Source organism: Myotis myotis, unplaced genomic scaffold, assembly GCF_014108235.1.
Source record: "Myotis myotis isolate mMyoMyo1 unplaced genomic scaffold, mMyoMyo1.p scaffold_m19_p_12, whole genome shotgun sequence".
Taxonomy (NCBI): Eukaryota; Metazoa; Chordata; class Mammalia; order Chiroptera; family Vespertilionidae; genus Myotis; species Myotis myotis.
The window spans coordinates 42,554,328-42,575,377 of record NW_023416316.1 but is presented as its reverse complement, the minus strand read 5'-3'; the positions used below and the strand labels follow the sequence as shown (position 1 = coordinate 42,575,377).

At 42.2% G+C, this 21,050-nt stretch overlaps 1 protein-coding gene and 1 long non-coding RNA gene across 9 annotated transcripts in view; one reads left to right on the top strand and one right to left on the bottom strand.

Moving 5' to 3' along the window:
* LOC118667483 overlaps window positions 1-21,050 on the bottom strand; it is a 121,120-nt gene that overhangs the window by 40,736 nt on the left and 59,334 nt on the right. The window lies entirely within an intron of this gene.
* PIP5K1B (phosphatidylinositol-4-phosphate 5-kinase type 1 beta) overlaps window positions 1-21,050 on the top strand; it is a 179,673-nt gene that overhangs the window by 139,418 nt on the left and 19,205 nt on the right. The window contains exon 13 of one of the 8 annotated variants that reach the window (XM_036330910.1): window positions 4,286-4,361. The exons of the other annotated variants lie outside the window; for them this stretch is intronic. Within the exon in view, the coding sequence (XP_036186803.1) occupies window positions 4,286-4,361 (76 nt within the window). The remainder of the gene's footprint in view (window positions 1-4,285; window positions 4,362-21,050) is intronic. 8 annotated transcript variants of the gene reach the window in all.

Sequence of the window (21,050 nt, the reverse complement as noted above, 5' to 3'; positions counted from 1 at the left end):
GGCCTCCTCCCAGGCCTCCCAGGACGGGTCCTTCGGTCCTCGGCCCTCAGTCTTTCACACAAGCACACCCCGTCATCTCGGGTCTGCACTCCTCACTGCCTTACCATTCTTCTAAGCCAGTATTTCTTTCCTTCTTTTCTTTTGTCCTAGATTTTAGTATTTATTTATGACAACCTGATACATTAATTGTGAATGTCTATGACAAATGTCTCCAGAAAGATTATGTAGGAAATAAGGCATAATGCCCCTCATCAAAATTTTATTATGCTCAATATATTTGGGACTTTTTGTAATTCCAGTTCTTACTTTGCATAAGTGATTATACACTGTTCTCACCCAGAACTATTGTTTTATATATTTTGAAATAAACTGTATATATTTAAGGTGGACAACATGATGACTAGCTGTACATAGTGAAATGATTACTGTAGTCAAGCTAATGGACATACTCGTCTCTTCACATAGTAAGCTACATTTTATGTGTTATGGAGACCAAGAGTTTGATTTTATTTACTCGAAGTTAGTTTGTTTCTTTCCTTCACTGGACTCTTGAAGGTACGGACTGTGTTTTGTATTTTTTTGTTTTTGCTTGGTTGGTTGGTTCAGTTTTGGATTTTTCTGTTTTTGTTTTTATTTACGGCAGCAGTTCTCAACCTGTGGGTCGCGACCCCTTTGGCGGTCAAACAACTTTTTCACAGGCGTCGCCTAAGACCATCCTGCATATCAGATATTTACATTACGATTCATAACAGTAGCAACATTACAGTTATGAAGTAGCAACGAAAATAATTTTATGGTTGGGTCACAACATGAGGAACTGCATTTAAAGGGCCAGAAGGTTGAGAACCACTGATTTAAGGTCTACTCTCTTTGCAACTTTGTTAACGGTAGCCACCATGTTGTACATTACATCCCCAAGATTTACTTATAACTGGAAGTTTGTAGAACCATTTCTTACATATAAACACTTGGGATATATATATAACATTTAACAGCCTTTGAACATGGGATGGATATATATATATATATATATATATATATATATATATATATATATATAGTTCAAAGGCTGTTAAATCACATTGTTTACCCATACCTTCAGAAAAAAATCACTGATACTGTCGTGGTAAACAACCTGCTTCCCTATTTATAATGGTCTGGCCCTCTAGCAACTTCAGCGTGAAATTATAGCTAATTTGCCTACAAATGTCAGGTGGTCATAATAATAATCTGGCCACTCAGTGTACATTTATTGGTTTCAGAGAGGAAGGGAGAGGGAGAGAGAGATAGAAAACTGTACAACCATTTTTTGTGCGTGTGGTGGGAGCACCTGAAATCTACTCTCAGATGTCCCGTACACAGCATGGCAGTATTAACTCAGTGCAGTACATGGGACCTCCATACGTCACCCTACGGAACTGCAACTTTGTCCCCTGGACCAACATCTCCATTTCCCATCTCCTTGCTCCTGGTAACCACTGTTCTCCTCTCTGCTTCTATGTAGTCCATTTTTTAGATTCCATATAGTAAGTGAGACCATGTAGTATCTTTCTTTCTGTGTCTGTAAGCCAGTATTCCCTAAAGTATAAGCTCTAGAACCAACTGCTTCAGAAACAGCACGTTGTAAAATGCCATTCCTGGGCCCTTGGCGACTCTGATACACAAGGATGAACTCTCCTGGTCCAGGCCGTCACCTCTGACTGTGGGTTTCCAGTGGGACGGAAGGAGTCCTACTTGTCTTGACACCGTAGAGGTGGCCTGAGATGTCCTTGGAGAGCCAGTGCAGTTCCTGTGCCCCCAGCAGCCCCAGCCTCAGAGCCGTTCGTGCCGTACAGTCTGCACACCGTCCCAGGGGAGCTGGAGGAGGCTACACGTTTCAACGCAACCCGTTCCGCACTTCGCTGAGGAAAGCAAGGGGCCTTCTATGGAGGATAAAACAGGCAGAATGGGGGTGGGAGAGAGCATCTCCACAGCCTTCTTCCCAAGAGTGTCAACTCTGCATTTTCACAGCACAGCACATATGTAGTTTTTGGCTATTACTAGTTTTTGCCATTTGGGGGATAGAAACTGGTTGAGGAGGGGAAGTTTTTTACTGGAGTTTATGCACAGGCAGATCTTTCTGTCTTAGAAGTGCTAATTCTTGAAATTGACAAGAAGATCCTTTTTCAGTGATCAAGTTATAAATATTAGCTTGTCCATCCACACCACTGGCTGAGGTATTGGGGGAAGGGGAGAGGGTGGCATAGGAGGGGTGAGAGTACACAGGAAAGCCCTTGATGTTAGGGTGGACTCTCAGAGCCTCTCTGTTCGTTTGTTTTTGTTTTGTTGTTGTCTTTTTGAACTGTGAACTCTGAAACTATCCCTGGCAGGGTTCAGTCACTCTCTCAAGTTCATCGAATCACTTCATGACTTGGATGATTTCGAAAGCCCTTGTCTCAGGAGAAGATTAAACTTTCATAGTTGATCAGTAGTTAACTTTAAAACACAAAGCAAAACAAAAATTATTTTTTAATCCTTAAGGATTAACTAATACCCATAATTCTGTCCTGAATCATGAGATCCATCAGTTCTTGACATCATCTAGACCAGCAACTAGCATTCCATTGTGAAATCTTTTCAGGCATGTGATAGGTTTCTGTGAAAACCTTAAATGTAAACTTTATACCACACTGCTAGTTTTTGGCTTAATAAAAGTATATAGATTTAGCCTGGCCAGAGTGGCTCAGTTGGTTGAGTGTCGCCTTGTGCACCGAAAGGTTGCCAGTTCAATTCCCGGTCCTGGAAGATAAAATTAAAAATTAAAGGGTCACTGCAGAAATTATTAAAGCTGAGCTATGATTTAAAAACCAGAATAAGTCCCAGTTCTTCTCAGAGGCGCCAGTACTGTGTTCCTCCCACATCTTCTTGGCCAGGTGCCTCCCGTTCCCTGCGCATTGGGGCTCTGTCCGATTCCCCTCTCCCTAAACTGCTTCGCTTCCTAACGACTCAGGACAGGGTGCTCACCTCTCCAGCAGGGACCCATAGTTCCTGTGACACTTTCTGATTATTCAGGTCAGACCTTGTCATTAGTTTGGTGTTGACCTAGCCGTGTATGCGAAACCTTCCTGTCATTCTGTCCCTCTCTGAAGCCAGCAAGCACAGGAAAACTCAGTTCTGCTTGTGGTTTCCCGATAGCCCTGAACAGTTATAATTACAGTGTACATCTGTGAGAGTGAGGCTGCCTTTTAAGTCTTATTCTTTTCCCAGGGGAGGCAAAGACTTCAGCACCAGAATTTTAGGGGAGGACACAATTCAGCCTATAGCACCGTCTGCCTGAATAAATTTGTCCTTCTGGATTTTTCAGTTGTGACAGCAAGTGCGTGTAAAGAGACTGCTGCAGAGTACCTGACTGCAGACCACAGTCCGCGGAGTTACGTCACTGAGGTGCCGTGTAGGGATAACAGAGCTGTGGCTGGGAATTCTTCGTTCGTTTCTCCTAAGCCCTGAGTGATTTCATTTGCTTACACGGCAAAGGGCTTTTCCATTGCAGCATACTGTATTTCTGATAGGCTACTCTGAGCTCAAACTTTGGTTTTCTGAGAAAGTTGAAAGAAGGACAAGTAGGCTAAGGATAACAAAGCTTTTGGAAGCTGGAAAGACCTCATCCAATTCAAAGTCCTGATGTTTACAGGGGAGGAAATGGGCTCAGGGAGGTTAAATTGCTTCCCCACTCACAGCACATTCAGCTAATGATGCCTAGTCAGTGCCAGAATCAGCTGCCCTGCCCCTCGTTCTGGCTCATCCTTCTACACGCCATGCTGTTCCTTCCCAGTCATGGAGGCCATGGGGCCCCTGGCTAGAGTACAATTAAGGGTTTGCAGTGCATGCCGCTTACCTGGGGATCTTTTGTGGACTGCTCACATTACAATGTTTTATCCCCACAAGCCTTGACTCTGAGACCTACTTAAATATATTCTCTCTCAACTCCATGGATAAGACCTCAGGGAAGAAACTAATTCTGATGTTAGGTTCTGCAGATGTGAACAAGAAAGCAGGTTTTCTAGAAGAGCAGGGCCATTCGCTATTGTGAAGTCCAATAGAAATTTCCTTTGATTGTCAAGGTTTTTAATTTTTTTTCCCCCTCTGGGTGGATGTTTCTTGCATCTTTGTATTTTATAATAATGTTATATGTAGCTATTGGCTTCTTTTTAACATTTATTATCCATCTCCCTAATACTGTTGAAAGCTCCTCAAGTCAGGGACCCAGCCATGTCTGAACTGTTTGCCATGTGTTTCTTTTTTTTAGCACAGTACCTGGGACAAAGCAGGCACTCTGTAAACGTTTGAATAGACGACTGACAGTTTTGCAGGTAGAAAAGCAGGTACTGTTTTTGATGCTGACAGTTCATTATTGAAATATTTACATACAGGGAAATGCACAAATCTTAAATGTATAGTTCCATGAATGATGACAAATGTGTACACTCCTGTTACCATCACCCAGATCAAAATAAAGAACAACCCCCTTACACCAGAAAATTCCTTTCTGCCCCTTCCTAGTCACGATTCCTTTGGTCATAGACACATTCTCCTTTGATTTCTTCTAGAAACTTATCGTTATAGCTTTCATATTTTGTCTAAGATCCATCTCTAATTTCTGTGTATGAGGTATATTCAAGTTTCTCTTACTGTTCATTAATATTTATTTCTGCTCCTCTTATGTCAGATAAATCTGTTTTTATCTACTTAATTAAAAATTATTTTAACCCGAGCCGGTTTAGCTCAGTGGATAGAGCATCAGCCTGTGGCCTGAAGGGTCCCAGGTTCGATTCCAGTCAAAGACACATGCCTGGGTGGCAGGCTCGATCCCCAGTGGAGGGCGTGCAGAAGGCAGCCCATCAATGATTCTCTTCCTTCCTCTCTGAAATCAATAAAAATATATTTTAGAAATATCTTAAATACTCTTCATATGAAATATATTAGTTTCATGTGTATATTAGTGTTCACTCCAATAAGTGTAGTACCCATTTGACACCATACATAGTTATTACAATATTATTGACTATAATCCCTATGCTGTCCTTTACACCCCCATGACTATTTTTATAACTGGCAATTTATACTTCTTAATTCCTTCATCTCTGTCATCCAAACCCCTAATCCTCTCCATCAGGCAATCATTTGTTTGCTCTGTATCTCCGAGTTTGTTTCTGTTTTTGTTCATTTATTTTGTTTTTCAGATTCCACATTCAAGTGAAATCATATGGTATTTGTCTTACTCTGACTTATTTCACTTGGCACAACATCCTCTAGGTACATCTATTCTTGTTGTTGCAAAAGGCGAGATTCCATTCTTTTTTTTTTGGCCAAGTAATATTCCATTGTATATATGTACCACCTCTTACTTATTCATTTATCTCCTGATGGACACTGAAGTTGCTTCTGTATCTTAGCTATTGTAAATAATTCTGTGGTGAACATAGGGGTGCATGAATCTTTATTAGAATTTTAGATTTTTTTCAGATAAATACCCAGCAGTGGAATTGCTGGGTCACATGGTAATTTTATTTTTAAATTTTTGAGGGAACTCCATACTGTTTTCCATAGTGGCTGCATCAGTTTAGTCCCACCAGTAGTACACGAGGGTTTCCTTTTCTTCACATCCTTGACAACATTTGTTATTTGTTGATTTGTTGTTGATAGCCATTCTAATAGGTGTGAGGTGATATCTCATTGTGGTTTTAATTTGCATTTCCCTAATGATTAGTGACACTATGCATCTTTTCATATGTCTATTGGCCATCTTGGGAGAAATATCTATTTAGGTTCTTTGCCCACTTTTTTAATTGGATTGTTTGTTTTATTTGGAGTATATTGTGGCTATTACCCTTTATCAGATGTATCATTGGCAAATATCTTCATTTAATTACGATGTGCTTTTGTATGGGCCTCTTTGAGTTCATCATGTTTGGGATTGTCTGTGCTTCCTGGACTTGTATATCTATTTCCTTTGCCAGGTTAGTAAAGTTTTCAGGCATTATTTCTTCGAATAGATTTTTAATCCCTTGCTATCTCTTTTTTCCTTCTGGTATCCCTATGATGTGAATGTTGGTATGCTTGGTATTGTCCCAGAGGTCCCTCAGCCCAGCCTGCCCCATCTCACAGTCCGGAAGCCCTCAGGGGCGGGAAGCGACTCGGCGATCAGGGGAAGGCGACGCCCCATCACACCTCTGCTGCTGCCACTGCCGGCAGCGCAAGCCTTGGCCAGCCTGATTACCCGAGCCTCGGGCCGTCCCTGGGTGGCTGGGCAGCCGACAGCCAAGGCTTGCCTGCACCTTGGGCCGGCCCTGGGCAGCTTGGGGACTGGGGGACTCTGGAGGCAAGCATGCGGTGGGGCTGAGGGGACTGGGCACCGCCATCTTTGAGGGCATGGCAGTCAATTAGCATATTCCCTCCATATTGGCTGTGGGCACTGCCATCTTTGAGGGTGGGGCAGTCAATTAGCGTATTCCCTCCTTATTGGCTGTGGGTGCTACCATCTTTGCGACAGCGTGAGGGTCAATTAGCATATTCCCTCTTTATTAGATAGGATTCTTTTTTTTCTGTTTTAAAAATCATTTATTTTTCAATTACAGTTGACATACAATATTATATTAGTTTCAGGTGTACAACCCAGTGATTAGACATTATATAATTTACTAAATTATCATCCCACAAATCTCCTACCCATCCCACACCATACATAGTTATTTAAATATTGACTATATTCCCTATGTTGTATTTTACATCCCATGACTATTCTGTAACAACCAGTTTGTGCTTCTTAATCTCTTCACCTTTTTCACACATCTCCCCAACCCTCCTCCCGTCTGGTAACTATCAAAATGTTCTCTGTTTTTTCTCTGTGGTTTCCATCACACATTTCAAAAAAAAAAAAAAGTCATCATCTTTCTGATGACAGCTAATACTCTGGCCTTGAAATTATTTTTTTCTCAACACCCTAAAGCATTTGGTAGCTGGTTTTCTTTTAATTTTATTTCGTTTAAAGTATTACAAATAGTAGTACATATGTCTCCTTTTTTTCCCCCTTGACCTCACCCCCCCCCCCCGTGTCATCTTTAATGATTAAACAAAATAATGTCATACAATCATCATAGTCAATGATGACTACTAGCTTTAAATGTTTGGGTGGGTGTTGAAAAATACACCTTGTAAAGATATATGGTGCAAAAGGTCCCTGAACCTGGATGAAGATTCCTTTTTGAAAACATTTCTCCCTCCAGCCACCTCCCACATACATACACACTCTTTAACGGGAGTGCTCTCCCATGTTTCTCTGTTTAGTTCTAAGCTTGCTGATAGTGGGATCTCAGTTGCTGCCTGCCCCAGAACAAAGGCGTACAGAGAAGCCGAAAGTCTGAGGCAGGGAGTGTCTGGACTAAGAGCAGAGGCCTAGACACAAGCCTGGCTTCACCGGTTATTAGTGGTAACACTGGGCAAGGCATGAAAGTGAGCTCCTGGTTCCTCATGTGTAAAGAAGAATGAGTGTCCCTCTCTGCCCACTGCTTACACAGACGCCAAAAGTCTGAGGCAGCAGGTTTCTCAGAGAGAGAGATTTTCTCGTCAGACCACCCGAAGGAGGAGACAAGGATCAAAGTAGTTTTCCTGGAACAAAGGCTTGAGATCAATTTTAAGAGGTGAGGGTAGGAGAGGTTGTACATAATTATTAATTCTAATCCAGGGGTCTGATTGGGTAGTCTTAGAGCTAAGCCATCTAAGGTTAGGGAAGTGGGAGGGGCAAGTGAGAACAAAGACATTCTAGTCTGGCAGTTTGATTACCAGTCCTGTGTGTGTCCAGACGTGGTCCCTGCACTGGATCTTCTTTATTGAAAGACCCCTCTCTTTTTAAGGGGCTCCCAATGGTAAAAGTAGCATCTGTGCTACTGCAGGTCCATCAATTTTGGTTCCACAGTGTTCCTGAGGTCAGATTAGGGTTACGTAGCTGCTACCCGTGCCTTCGCAAGTCTCTGGGACCAGTCTGGTCTGCTGGTCTCTGGAGCACCGTGAGGAAGGCTGTTGTTTCTCCGGAAAGACACTTAAAACTAGAAGACATACTATTGGGGTCTGGTTTCACTAGTAGACCTGGCAGCACACTGTTAAATCCAAGACCAACCCAGGTGACAGCCGTCAGTCCACACCAGAGCGAGCCTGTGCTCCACTTGCCTTTGTTTGAAACAGACGGCCCCTTGTCTAAAATTAGCAAAAGTGGGAGAGCGTGGAAGAGCAGCAGCTGTGTTCACAGCTGAAAAGACAAAGAAACAGCCTCCAAAAGCCTCCTGTTTGGTATGGTGGGTTAGGAAGGTGGGCGGTAAAGCAGTCTGGACACAGTGACCATGGCCAAGGGCTTCCCACATCTCTAGGTATGCACTGGGGAGTCTTGGAGACTTCCGTGTACACTCAGCAAGGAGCTCAGAATAAAGGAGATGCTCCATGCTGGCGGGGGCATGAGATCTGCTACACATAGGAACCCAGCCTCAGCATTCCACAGCCTAGAGCAGCCGCCACCCCCCAAGCCAGAGGGCATTTCCGAGAGGAGCACACGGTGTTGGGTTGACTGTCACATCTGAAATGCCTGAGTCGTGTTGGAATATGCCCTCCCTTAAGCAGGAGGTGGCTCTAGGACTGAACAAGTGTGTACAGTATTTCACTGAGATCAAATTGTATTTGTGGGTTTTCTCTGCAGGTAGAGTCTTCCTGTCCACATCTGTTATCAGTTAATGTTCTGGTAGCTAAACTTAGAAGAGCAGAAATGGAATTCTTTCCAAAGTCATGATAAATCTGTCTATGCAAGCAGACCTCATCAAAGCTCCCTCTGTCTCATACCCAAAAAAAATGGGGCAGAGATCCAGAGATAAAAGTCACAGTGATAACTCCTGTTGTTTATTCAGAACAGCATTACCCTCTGTTGGCCTTCCTTTCATTTGCTATATCTGACTTGGTCCTCTTGTTGGCCTTGTGAGGTGGGCGGGGCGGGGACAGTCATTTTTATTTATACACTAGTGGCCCGGTGCACGGATTCGTGCACATTGAAAGGAAATAAATTAGAAATATTTTAATATTGCTATTGGCCCTTTCTCTATAATAGCAGTGTCAACCAAATCCATGATCAACAATGACAGATCGAAACACATGCGTGCGATTGGTACCAGCAAGAGCTTTATATGTATCACGCATGTGCAAGTCAACTTAGCCTTTTATCCTATACTAGAGGCCCAGTGCACAACATTCATTCACTCGGGGCAGGGAGTGGGAGGGGTTCCTTAGCCCAGCCTATGCCCTTTAGTAGTCTGGGAGCCCTCAGAGGATGTCTGAATGTTGGACATCCTTTGTGCTGCCACAGAGGCGGGCCACTGCGCTCGCCAGCCATCAGCTGGCTTGTGTCTGAGTGGTGCTCCCCCTGTGGGAGTGCACTGACCACCAGCGGGCAGCTCCAGTGTCGAGTGTCTGCCCTGTGGTGGTCAGTGTGCATAATAGTGACCGGTTGTTCCACCATTTGGTCAATTTGCATATTACCCTTTTATTATATAGAATAATAAAACCCTAATATGTGAATTGACCGAATGGTGGAACAGCGGGCAGAATGACTGGTCGCTATGATGCACACTGACCACTAGGGGGCAGACGCTCAACACAGGAGCTGCCCCCTGGTGATCAGTGTGCTCCCACAGGGGAAGCACTGCTCAGCTAGAAGCCAGGCTCATGGCTGGCAAGCACAGTGGCAGGAGCCTCTCCCCCTGCAGGCAGGCAGTAAGAAACAAGAGGTCCTGGACTGCAAGAAAGCCCAAGCCAGGCTAAGGGACCTCCTCCCCCAGTTGCATGAATTTTGTGCACTGGGCCTCTACTTTACTAGTATATAGAATAAACTTGCTTAACTAGACCTGCTTTCTGATTTAGCTAAACTTTTTCCAGCCCAGTGAAGCACCCCAACTTCTCTTTCAGGTCATTGTAAGCAACACAGCAGTAAATATCAACATGAAGCAGATCATTATTGTAGATCATGCATGGAGAAAAAAGGGTAAAATATTTAACTGCAGCAGTGTTGGACTATATTCTGTGCAGTGAGAAAACCTGAAGTCATTTTCAAGGTCCACCATTTCTTTTCAGTTGGGTCAAGTTTCTAAACTTTCTAAATCTCCATTTTTCTGGCTAATGAAAAGAAAATAGGATCCCACCATGTCTCCTATCTACCTACTCCAGGACTTCTGTGAGGATCAAATGAGATGAGGCATGGGAAAACGCTTCACAAACATTTGATTAAAGTGTAAAATATTTGCACCTGGCTATAAACCAAGTGGTATTCCTGGGCTGAAGAAACTGCAAGGAGGCTAGTCATGGCTAGGGAGAGGAAGCCGGGCATTGCTAGGTGACATCATTACCTGGCGCCCACAGCCACCATTCCGGGTTGGGCTCGGCTGTGGATGGCATTTTGCACCATGGCAGCGTCAGCTGTGATTTGGTCGGGTGTCGCTCGGGGTGGTGGCGGGGCCTGTGTCCCAATTGGGGAAAACCGAGTGTTGCTTTGTCAGTGCCAGGTCGCACTGCTGTTTCTCTGTAAATGGCCAGTGCGTGTCACGGCAGCTCCTGTGTTGAGCGTCTGCCCCCTAGTGATCAGTGTGCGTCATAGGGACCGGTCGGATGGGTGGAGGGACACTTAGCATATTGGCCTTTTATATAGAGATGAGGAACCAGGAGCTCACTTTCATGACTGGCCCAGTGTTACAACTAATAACCAGAGGAGCAGGGCTTGTATCCAGGCCTCTGCTCTTAGTCCAGACACTCTCTGAATTTAAGCAAAAGTTTAAAAAAGAGAGAGATTCCGTTTAACCTTGATACAGGAACATTTTACTTTACACCCAGAGAAGGAAATGTTACCCTAACTAACTGCTAGCCAGGCATTAAACAGTATTTTACATAGTCATAATAAATTATATCAATTTTCTAATTTTGGAGCCAATCCATGGACAAAGCAGAAAAATTTTGGTTTTATAACTTCAAAATACCATATAAATAGTAATAGCCATGACAAAGTAGAAGCCAGGCTCGTGGTGGCTCTAGGACTGAACATTTTCTAACAAAGTAAGAGAGAAATGCAGGGGCAAAGAAAGGATATAATGTGTGGTTAATGGAATAGAAAGGTTATTTAGTATATTATTCATAGTAACAAAATAACATATAAATAGCCAATGTCAGGAGGAAGTGCAGAGTAGGAGGGTCAGTGTCCTTGAGATGCAATCAATAGATGCTGCCTTAGGCTGAGATTCGTCAAAAGATACGAAGGGCAGATACAGAGGAGGTGGATGTTACACTCACCTCCTCCCTGGACAAACTGGAATTACAACTGAAATATAGAGAACAGTCAGCCTGAATAACTGACTGAAGAATAGCTGATCCGAAGTCTTATAGCCAAGGATTTACTGAAGAAGCTATATTGAGATTGGTAGGAAGGATGGGGACGAGAAAAAGGCTGGCCCTGCTTACACAGGTGGCGGCTGAGGTTCCAGAGGGATATCTCAGCTGCGAAAGTTCCCCCCAAGAAGAGTGAGGTCTCAACCCCAAGCTGGGCTCCCCAGCCCAGAGCCAGGAAGAGATGCCCACCTAACATCTGGTTGTGAGAATCAGTGGGAATTATCTGCCAGGGAGAGACAGGAGACCTCTAGAGACACAGGCGCCCTCTTAAAGGCGCGATGCACAGAATCTCATTTGCAGCCACTCACCCTGGACTCCCAGGGAGGGCAGGTGGAACAGACTAGAGTTGTGTGAGGACCGACGCTGAGGCCCCTGTGCCGAGTCCCTCTCCCACACCGTAGACACCATCTTCTGAGGTGGAGCACTCCCCTCCATATGGCAGCATCCTGGGAGAAAGCAACAGCCCTGCCCTCTGGACCAGGGGTCCTCAAACTACGGCCCGCGGGCCACATGCAAATACAAATATTCTGCTTGTTCCCGTTTTGTTTTTTCACTTCAAAATAAGATATGTGCAGTGTGCATAGGAATTTGTTCATAGTTTTTTTAAAACTATAGTCTGGCCCTCCAACGGTCTGAGGGACAGTGAACTGGCCCCGTTTAAAAAGTTTGAGGACCCCTGCTCTGGACTCTCCATCAAGCCACCCTACGGAGCTTGCATCCTGCTGAGAAGTTAGCTTGCTGGGCCAGAGTGTAGAGATTTGGGCAGACTCAGGGAGTGTCATTGACATTCCCGAGCCTGACTGGCACCTCACCCTCTCCCAGCTCCCACAGATTACGTGGCTTAAACAACAGAAATTTATTTTCTCAGAGTTCTGGAAGCTAAAAGTCTAAGATCATGGTGTCAGCAGAATTGGTTTCTTATGAGGCCTTTCTCCTTAGCTTGTAGATGCTGTGAAGACGTCTGTCTTTTCTCTGTATGTCTTTGTCCTAATCGCCTCTTGTTATAAGGACACCAGTCATATTGGATTACAGCCCACCCCAATTATCTCATGTAACCTTAATTACTAATTACCTATTTAAATACCTTATTACTAATACTGGCACATTCTGAGGTACTAGAGGTTAGGACTTCAATATATAAATCGGGGGGGGGGGGTGGTGAGGGGAGAGATACAGTTCAGTCCAAAACCCTAGGTGAGCACGTATCTGAGTCTGCTTTCAATTCTTTGGCATACCTACCCAGAAATGGGATTGCGGATCACATGGTAGTTCTATTTTTAATTTTTTGAGGAACAAGAATATCTTGCTTTCTGGAGATATCACATTCCCTGACTTTAAATTGTATTTAAAAACTACAATACTCAAAACAGTATGATATTGGCAAAAAATAGACACATAGAGCAATGGAACAGAATTGAGAGCTAAGAAATAAACACATATATGAGCAATATCATCAAAATATCATAGTAGCCAAAGCAAACTATAGATTCAACATAATTCCTATCAAGATATCAATGGCGTATTTCACAGAACTAGAACAAATACCCCAAAATTTATGTAAAACCAAAAAGGACCCCGAATAACCACAGCAATCTTGAGAAAGAACAAAGTTGGAGGAATCATGCTACCTAGTATCAAACTGTACTACAAGGCCATAGTAATAATCAAAACACCATGATACTGGCATAAAAACAGACATATGCAACAGAATAGAGAGCCCAGAAATAAACCCATGCCTTTATGGTAGATTAATACTTGACAAAGGAGGCAAGAACATACAATAGGGTAAAGACAATCTACTCAATAAATGGTGCTGGGAAAATGGGACAGATATGTGCCAAAAAAAAAAAGAAAGAAACTTCTTACACTATACCAGCGGTTCTCAACCTTTGAGTCGCGACCCCTTTGGGGGTCGGATGACCCTTTCACAGGGGTCGCCTAAGACCATCGGAAAACACATATATAATTACATATTGTTTTTGTGATTAATCACTATGCTTTAATTATGTTCAATTTGGAACAATGAAAATACATCCTGCATATCAGATACAGTGGGGCCTTGACTTACGAGTTTAATTCATTCCGAGCTCGTGAAGGAGCTCGTTAACTCAAATTACTCTGTCAACTCAATGCAAAAAATCGGCCGAGAGACAGCTGGTATCTCAAAAAACTCATTAGTCGGGATACTCGTAAGTCAAGGCCCCACTGTATTTACATTATGATTCATAACAGTAGCAAAATTAAAGTTATGAAGTAGCAACGAAAATAATTTTATGGTTGGGGGTCACCACAACATGAAGAATTGTATTAAAGGGTCGCAGCATTAGGAAGGTTGAGAACCACTGCACTATACATAAGAATAAACATAAAATGGATTAAAAACTTAAATATTTTAGACTCAAAACTGTAAAATCTCAGACATTACTCATTGCAGGTTTTTTTTCTGATATATCTCCTCTAGCTAGGGAAACAAAAAATAAACAAATGGAACTATATCAAACTAAAACGTTTTTGCACAGTGAAAGAAACCATGAATAAAATGAAAAGAGAACCCCCTGAATGGGAGAACATATTTGCCAATGACACACCTGATAAGGAATTAATATCCAAATTTTATAAAGACCTTTAAAAAACTCAACACCTAAGAAACAAACACTCCAATTAAAAAATTGGCAGAGAACCTGAATAGACACTTCTCCAAAGAGAACATACAGATGGCCAATATACATATGCAAAGATGCTCAACATCACTAATCATCAAAGAAATTCAAATTAAAACCACAATAAGGTATCACCACACACCTGTCAGAATGACCATCATCAACAAATTAACAGGTGTTGGTGAGGATGTGGAGAAAAGGGAATCCTCATACACTGTTAGTGGGAATGAGGATTGGTGCAGCCACTGTGAAAAGCAGTACCTCAAAAAAAAAAAAAGAAAAAAATGGAACTGCCTTGTGACCCAGCAATTCCACTTCTGGGAATATATACAAAGAAAAACACTAATTCAAAGGAATATATGACCCCCTATGTTCATTGCAGTGTTATTTACAATAGCCAAGATTTGGAAGCAGCGCAAGTGCCCATCAGTAGAAGAGTAGACACAAAAGTGTGGTATACTACTCGGCAGTAAAAAAGAAGGAAACCTTATCTTTTGTGACAGCATGGATGGACCTGGGGGGTATTATGCTATGTGAAATAAGCAATCAGAAAAAAAGACAAGCACTATATGATTTCACTTATATGTGGAATGTAATGAACAAAATAAACGCACAAACAAAATAGAAACAGACTCATAGATACAGAGAACAGACTGACAGCTGTCAGAGGGGAGGGGTTGGGGGTCTGGGTGGAAAAGGTGAAGGGATTAAGCCAAAACAAAAACAAAAACTCATAGACACAGACATCAGTGTGGTGATTACCAGAGAAAAGGGGGCAGAGGGGAAGTAGAAAAGGAGAAAGGGAGGAAAAATGGTGATGGAAAGAGACTTGACTTGGGGTGGTGAACACATAATACAATATACAGATGATGTATTATAGAAGTGTATTCCTAAAACCTATATAATTTTATTAACCAATGTCACCCCAATAAATTCAATTTAAAAAATAAAGTATATTATTATAATGGGGAGAAAGAGATATGAAGGAACCCACCAGAAGAGCTAAAAGGAAGTCATAAAAGGAGCTGCCCCACCTAGGGTTAATGGGTGTAGGGGCAGGAGGTTATTAATGTCTTCATAAGTCTTCTCTATCACATAATATATTGCAATGTTATTTCTTTAAGAAATTAAGGCAGTGAGAGGATGACTTTTAAAATACAAAAAACTGTGGACTGTACCCCATGTTCTCTGAGCAAACGCCCCATGAGAATTAGCTATAAAGCACTCATTCGGTCTGCAAACAGAAATGAGAGTGTTCCAGGCTGTAACATTATTGATGACTGTTTCCAGCAGTCCAGCCGGGCTAATGCTCTCCAGTGAAGCCAAACTAATGTTGCTGGGAACAGAAAGGAGCATATTTGTAAATGACAGAGAGGCCTGTGTGGCATCAGGGGACCATTAATGTCTGCTCCCCGAGAGAGTGCTCAGAGGACATGAAGTCCCCCGACCTGTGACAAGCCTGCATCCGTGCAGACAGCAGAGCACAGAGCCGTTGAACGAGGACTGGCCGCTCTGCGTGTGCAGGGGAAGAGCAGAACTGGCAGATTACGCTTCCTGGGTGCTTTGTTGCACATCAGGTGCAATTAGCCTTCAGACAGTCTGAACTGAGGAAGCTGTGGCAAAACTTGGTGGTGCAGAACCCAGGCAGACAGCTAGACTTTTAAAGTCTCGTCTTTAAGACCACTTCCAGAAGTGGATTATCCCAAGCTAGGAGGCTAAAGAATGTCAGTGCCCCTGGGTTTTGAGGGCATTCCTCCCCAAGAGAAGTGTCCTCGTTTATGTAAGTTACCCCTAAAATGGAATCTGGGGAACTCTCAGCCAGAGAAATTAGAAATTGATTCCAAATAGGCTTGTGCCCAGCGAGCCAACAGTACAGTAAGAAAACGGCACAATAGTAGGAATCTTCTCCAATGCCAGAACTGACGAAAACAAACATGAAATTGATCAGCATAGACATTTAAGTGAAAATCCCTTTCAGAACACATCTTATTACCTTGATTTCCTGGGGTATCATCAAGGAAGGCTCTGGATGTATTTACTGGGGTTGGATGGTTTATTCTTGTATTATCTCCCTCCTCTATTAATACTTACATTTCATTAACTTTTTAAGTAGCAGTGGACGTACACATTTAAGTATAAAGGTTCCTAAACCCAAATAACACTTTATGCCCTGCATGAAGGTTTCTTGATTAGGAAAAAATGCACCTTTATCTTCAAGAGTGTGTATAAGCTCTACTAATCTCTTTGCTCAAAGTAACATAACATTCTGTTAAAATGAAATATTTTTACTATCAGTTTCTGCTGAGGCCCAAACCAACAGCAAGGTGTGAGACCACAGGGCTTTCAAAGGAAGTGGTCAAAACCAGTTCTGCAGTCATTAGCTGTCCACCCACCTGCGGCCTTTCAAAGTAGTTAGAGACCAAGCAGGGAGTGGGGCACCTGTCCCAGCCCAGCTAAAGGGGCTTGCTTGAGTGACATACTTTGTAGTGTAGGGGACATATATGTGCTTCCTAGTGTCTGACTCAGGTCTGAGATCCTGCAAACTCCCATGATCAAACAAGGAGAGTTTGACTAAGCCACTCACTCACTTCTGTCTCTTTTCCATGTTTTATTTTTCTCTTTAGCACTTCAGAGCAACATAACTATATATTTTAAGTATTTATCTCATTGTCTTCCTCAGTACTATATAAATTCCATGAGGCAAATATTTTTTTTATTTTGATCTCTGCTACATCCTAGCACCTATGTGGGTGTTTGTGTCATATGTTCATTATCACTAACCATGCACATTCCATAGTATCATTTTACATGTGGGAAGCTAGAACTCAGAAGGGTTAAGGAATGCACCCAATATCACACACATTAAGTAGAAGAGCCAGAATTCAAAGGTGAATGATCTGATTCCAAAGTTCATGCTCTGCCTGTCATGCGTTATCAGCTCAGGTGTCTGTTTCCTGAAAATATACTCTTACCCTTTCTCAGGTGGCAGACAGTGCCTAATCTAAGATTTTTAGGGAAGTGACAAGCCAGTTCTGTGCTCCAATCTCACTCAGTTCATAATGAATAATGAGGGTAACAAATATGGAGATTAATGAAATGGTTATGTAGCTTTAACTCAATGCCAAGACATGTTAATAAGTCAGATTATTCAGAATATACTTACTGGGACTTTACCATATAAATGCCTAATTACATAGGGTTATTTTACAGAGTTTTTCATATATGTCATCTTGTTTAAGAATTAAACTAGTAGAAGCTGAAATAGCTTTATTCTTGTTAAGTATTCGATATTTGTTATTTTAAAATGTTGCTTTGTATAATTATGGTAAAATACACATAGTATAAAATTTACCATCTTAGCCATTTTAAGTGCACAATTCAGTAATGTCACGTACAATGACAGTGTTGTACAAACAATTGCCAGAACTCTTCATTTTGCAAAACAGAAACTCTATACCTATTAATGACTCTCTATCCCCCAGCTCCCACCACCCTTTTCTACTTCCTGTCTCTATGAGTTTGACTACTCTAGGTCCTGCATATAAATGGAATTATATAATATTTATCTTTTTATGACAGGCTTTCACTTAATATAATATTCTCCCTTTTTTAAGACTAAATAATATTCCATGGAATGTAATACCACATTTGTGTTTATCCATTCATCCATCAATTGACACTTGCATTGCTTCCACCTATTGGCTACTGTGGATATGGGTGTGTTAGTTTGCTAAGGCTGCCATAACAAAGTACCACAGATTAAGTGGCCTAAACAACAGACACTTATTTTCTCACAGTTCTGGAGGCTAGAAGTCCAAAATCAAGGTGTCAGCAGAGTTGATTTCTTGTGAGACCTCTCTCCATAGCTTGTGGATGGCTGTCTTCACACAGTCCTTTCTCTGTGTGGTTTTGTCCTAATCTCCTCTTTTTATAAGGACACCAGTCATACTGGATTACAGCCCACCCCAATTATCTCATGTAACCTTAATTACCTATTTAAAGACCCTATCACCAAATACAGGCACATTCTGAGGTACTAGAGGTTAGGACTTTAACATATGGATTTGGGGGTGAGGAGAGAGAAGCAATTCAGTCTAAAACACTAGGTGAGCAAATACCTGAGAGTCTGCTTTCAATTCTTTGGCATACCTACCTAGAAATGGGATTGCGGATCACATGTTAGTTCTATTTTTAATTTTTTTTATTATTTTTTTTATTAAATCTTTATTGTTCAGATTATTACATTTGTTCCTCTTTTTTCCCCCCATAACTCCCCTCCTCCCAGTTCCCGCCCCACCCTCCGCCCTCACTCCCCACCCACTGTCCTCATCCATAGGTGCACGATTTTTGTCCAGTCTCTTCCCGCATCTCACACACCCCTTTCCCCACCAGGAATAGTCAGTCCATTCCCTTTCTATGTCCCTGATTCTATTATAATCACCAGTTCATTCTGTTCATCAGATTATTTATTCACTTGATTCTTAGATTCACTTGTTGATAGATGCATATTTGTTGTTCATAATTTGTATCTTTACCTTTTTCTTCCTCTTCCTCTTCTTAAAGGATACCTTTCAGCATTTCATATAATCCTGGTTTGGTGGTGATGAACTCCTTTAGCTTTTCCTTATCTGTGAAGCTCTTTATCTGACCTTCAATTCTGAATGATAGCTTTGCTGGGTAAAGTAATCTTGGTTGTAGGTTCTTGGTATTCATCACTTTGAATATTTCTTGCCACTCCCTTCTGGCCTGCAAAGTTTCTGTTGAGAAATCAGCTGACAGTCGTATGGGTATTCCCTTGTAGGTAACTGAGTTTCTTTCTCTTGCTGTTTTTAAGATTCTCTTTTTATCTTTTGCTCTTGGCATTTTAATTATGATGTGTCTTGGTGTGGTCCTCTTTGGATTCCTTTTGTTTGGGGTTCTCCGCGCTTCTTGGACCTGTAAGTCCATTTCTTTCACCAGGTGGGGGAAGTTTTCTGTCATGATTTCTTCAAATAGGTTTTCAATATCTTGCTCTCTCTCATCTTCTGGCACCCCTATAATTCTGATGTTGGTACGCTTGAAGCTGTCACAGAGGCTCCTTACACTATCCTCGCATTTTTGGATTCTTTTTTCATTTTGCTTTTCCGGTTGGGTGTTTTTTGCTTCCTCGCATTTCAAATCATTGACTTGATTCTTGCGCTCCTCTGGTCTGCTGTCGGGAGTCTGTATAATATTCGTTATTTCAGTCCGTGTATGCTTAATTTCTAGTTGGTTCCCCAATATAACATCGAGGGTCTCATTAGTTTTCTTGTAGATCTCATTAAGTTTATCGGCGGCTTCTAAACAGTTCTTGAGAGACCTTAAAAGTGTGGTTCTGAACTCTATATCTTCCATTGACAATTTTGTCCTGTTTCTTTGTCTCCGCATTTTGTTATGCTTCCTTGGTGCACCCCCTAGTGGTCTTTGTTCGCAGTCTTATAGTTAAATCTTGATTGTTGTAGCTAATTCCAGGGAGGGTTTGACCTCCAGGCCAAGTGGCTATGAGAATCAGCTGTGGCAGCAGTGAGAGAACTTCTGTCCTCTAGGGAGGTGCTAATCTAGCCTTTGCCTGAGGCTATCCGGCAAATGCCTCAGTGCAGGGCTTGGGCGGGGCGGGTCGCACAGGATCAACAGGGTGGGCCGGAGAGAGCAGTTATGGCGGCTCTCAGTCCTGTCCCCAGGGGCTCTGCCTCTCTGAGTCCCAGCACCCGCTGCAAAGCTCAGAGAGAAAGCTGCACTCACTCTGACCGAAGCCAGACAGTCCCGCTTCTCCCGTTTGAGTCTGGGTCGCTAAAGACTCGCCCGGATCTGGAGCTCAGAGTCTGCGACTCCCTCCCGATTGAAAACGCCAACCGCGCCCTCCACCGCCAGCCTGCTCTGCGCACTCCGCACCTCAGAATTTGACTTCAGCACTGTGCCTCCTCTGAGTGTCCGTATGCGTTTCTCTTTCCTCCTAGTTGTAGGACTTCCACTCAGCCAGCATTCCTGTGGTTCTGGGTGATGTCCCTTCCGTTTTTTGGTTTCACTTTTGAAGTAGTTGTTCAAAGCAGCAAACTCCGGCGTTAACCTATGCCGCCATCTTGGTTCTCCTCTCCTATTTTTAATTTTTTTGAGGAACAAGAATATCTTGCTTTCTGGAGGTATCACACTCCCTGACTTCAAATTATATTACAAAACTACAATAATCAAAATAGTATTATATTGGGGGGGGGGGAGAATACATACACAGACCCATGGAACAGAATTGACAGCCCAGAAATAAATACATATATGGGCAACTAATTTTTTACAAAGGAGCCACAAACATACAACAGGGAAAGGAAAGCCTTTTCAATAAATGGTGTTGGAACAATTGCAGTCACATGCAAAAGAATGAAACTAAATTGTTCTCTAACACTGTACATGAAAATTAACTCAAAATGGATTACAGACTTGATAACAAGACCTAAAGTAATAAAATACAAAGAAGAATATATAGGTACTAACCTTATGAGCCTTGGTTTTGAAGGGGTTTTTGTGAACTTGACCCCAAAGGCAAGGGAAGTAAAAGCAAAAATAAATGAATGGGACTATATCAAACGAAAAAGTTTCTGCACAGCAAAAGAAACCATCAGCACAACAAAAAGGCAACCAAATAAATGGGAGAAGATATTGGCAAATGGTACCTCCAATAAGGAGCTAATATCCAAAATCTATAAAGAACTAATACAACTCAACAAAAAACAAACAATCCAATTAAAAATGGGCAAAGGACCTAAAAATACACATACAGACAGAAGACAGACAGATTGCCAACAAAGATATAATAAGATACTTAACTGGCTGTAAGGTACATGCAAATCAAAACCATGAGATACCACCTCACACCTGTTAAAAAGATACTATCACTAAGACAAAAAATAAGTTTGAGAAATGAGAACTCTGGTA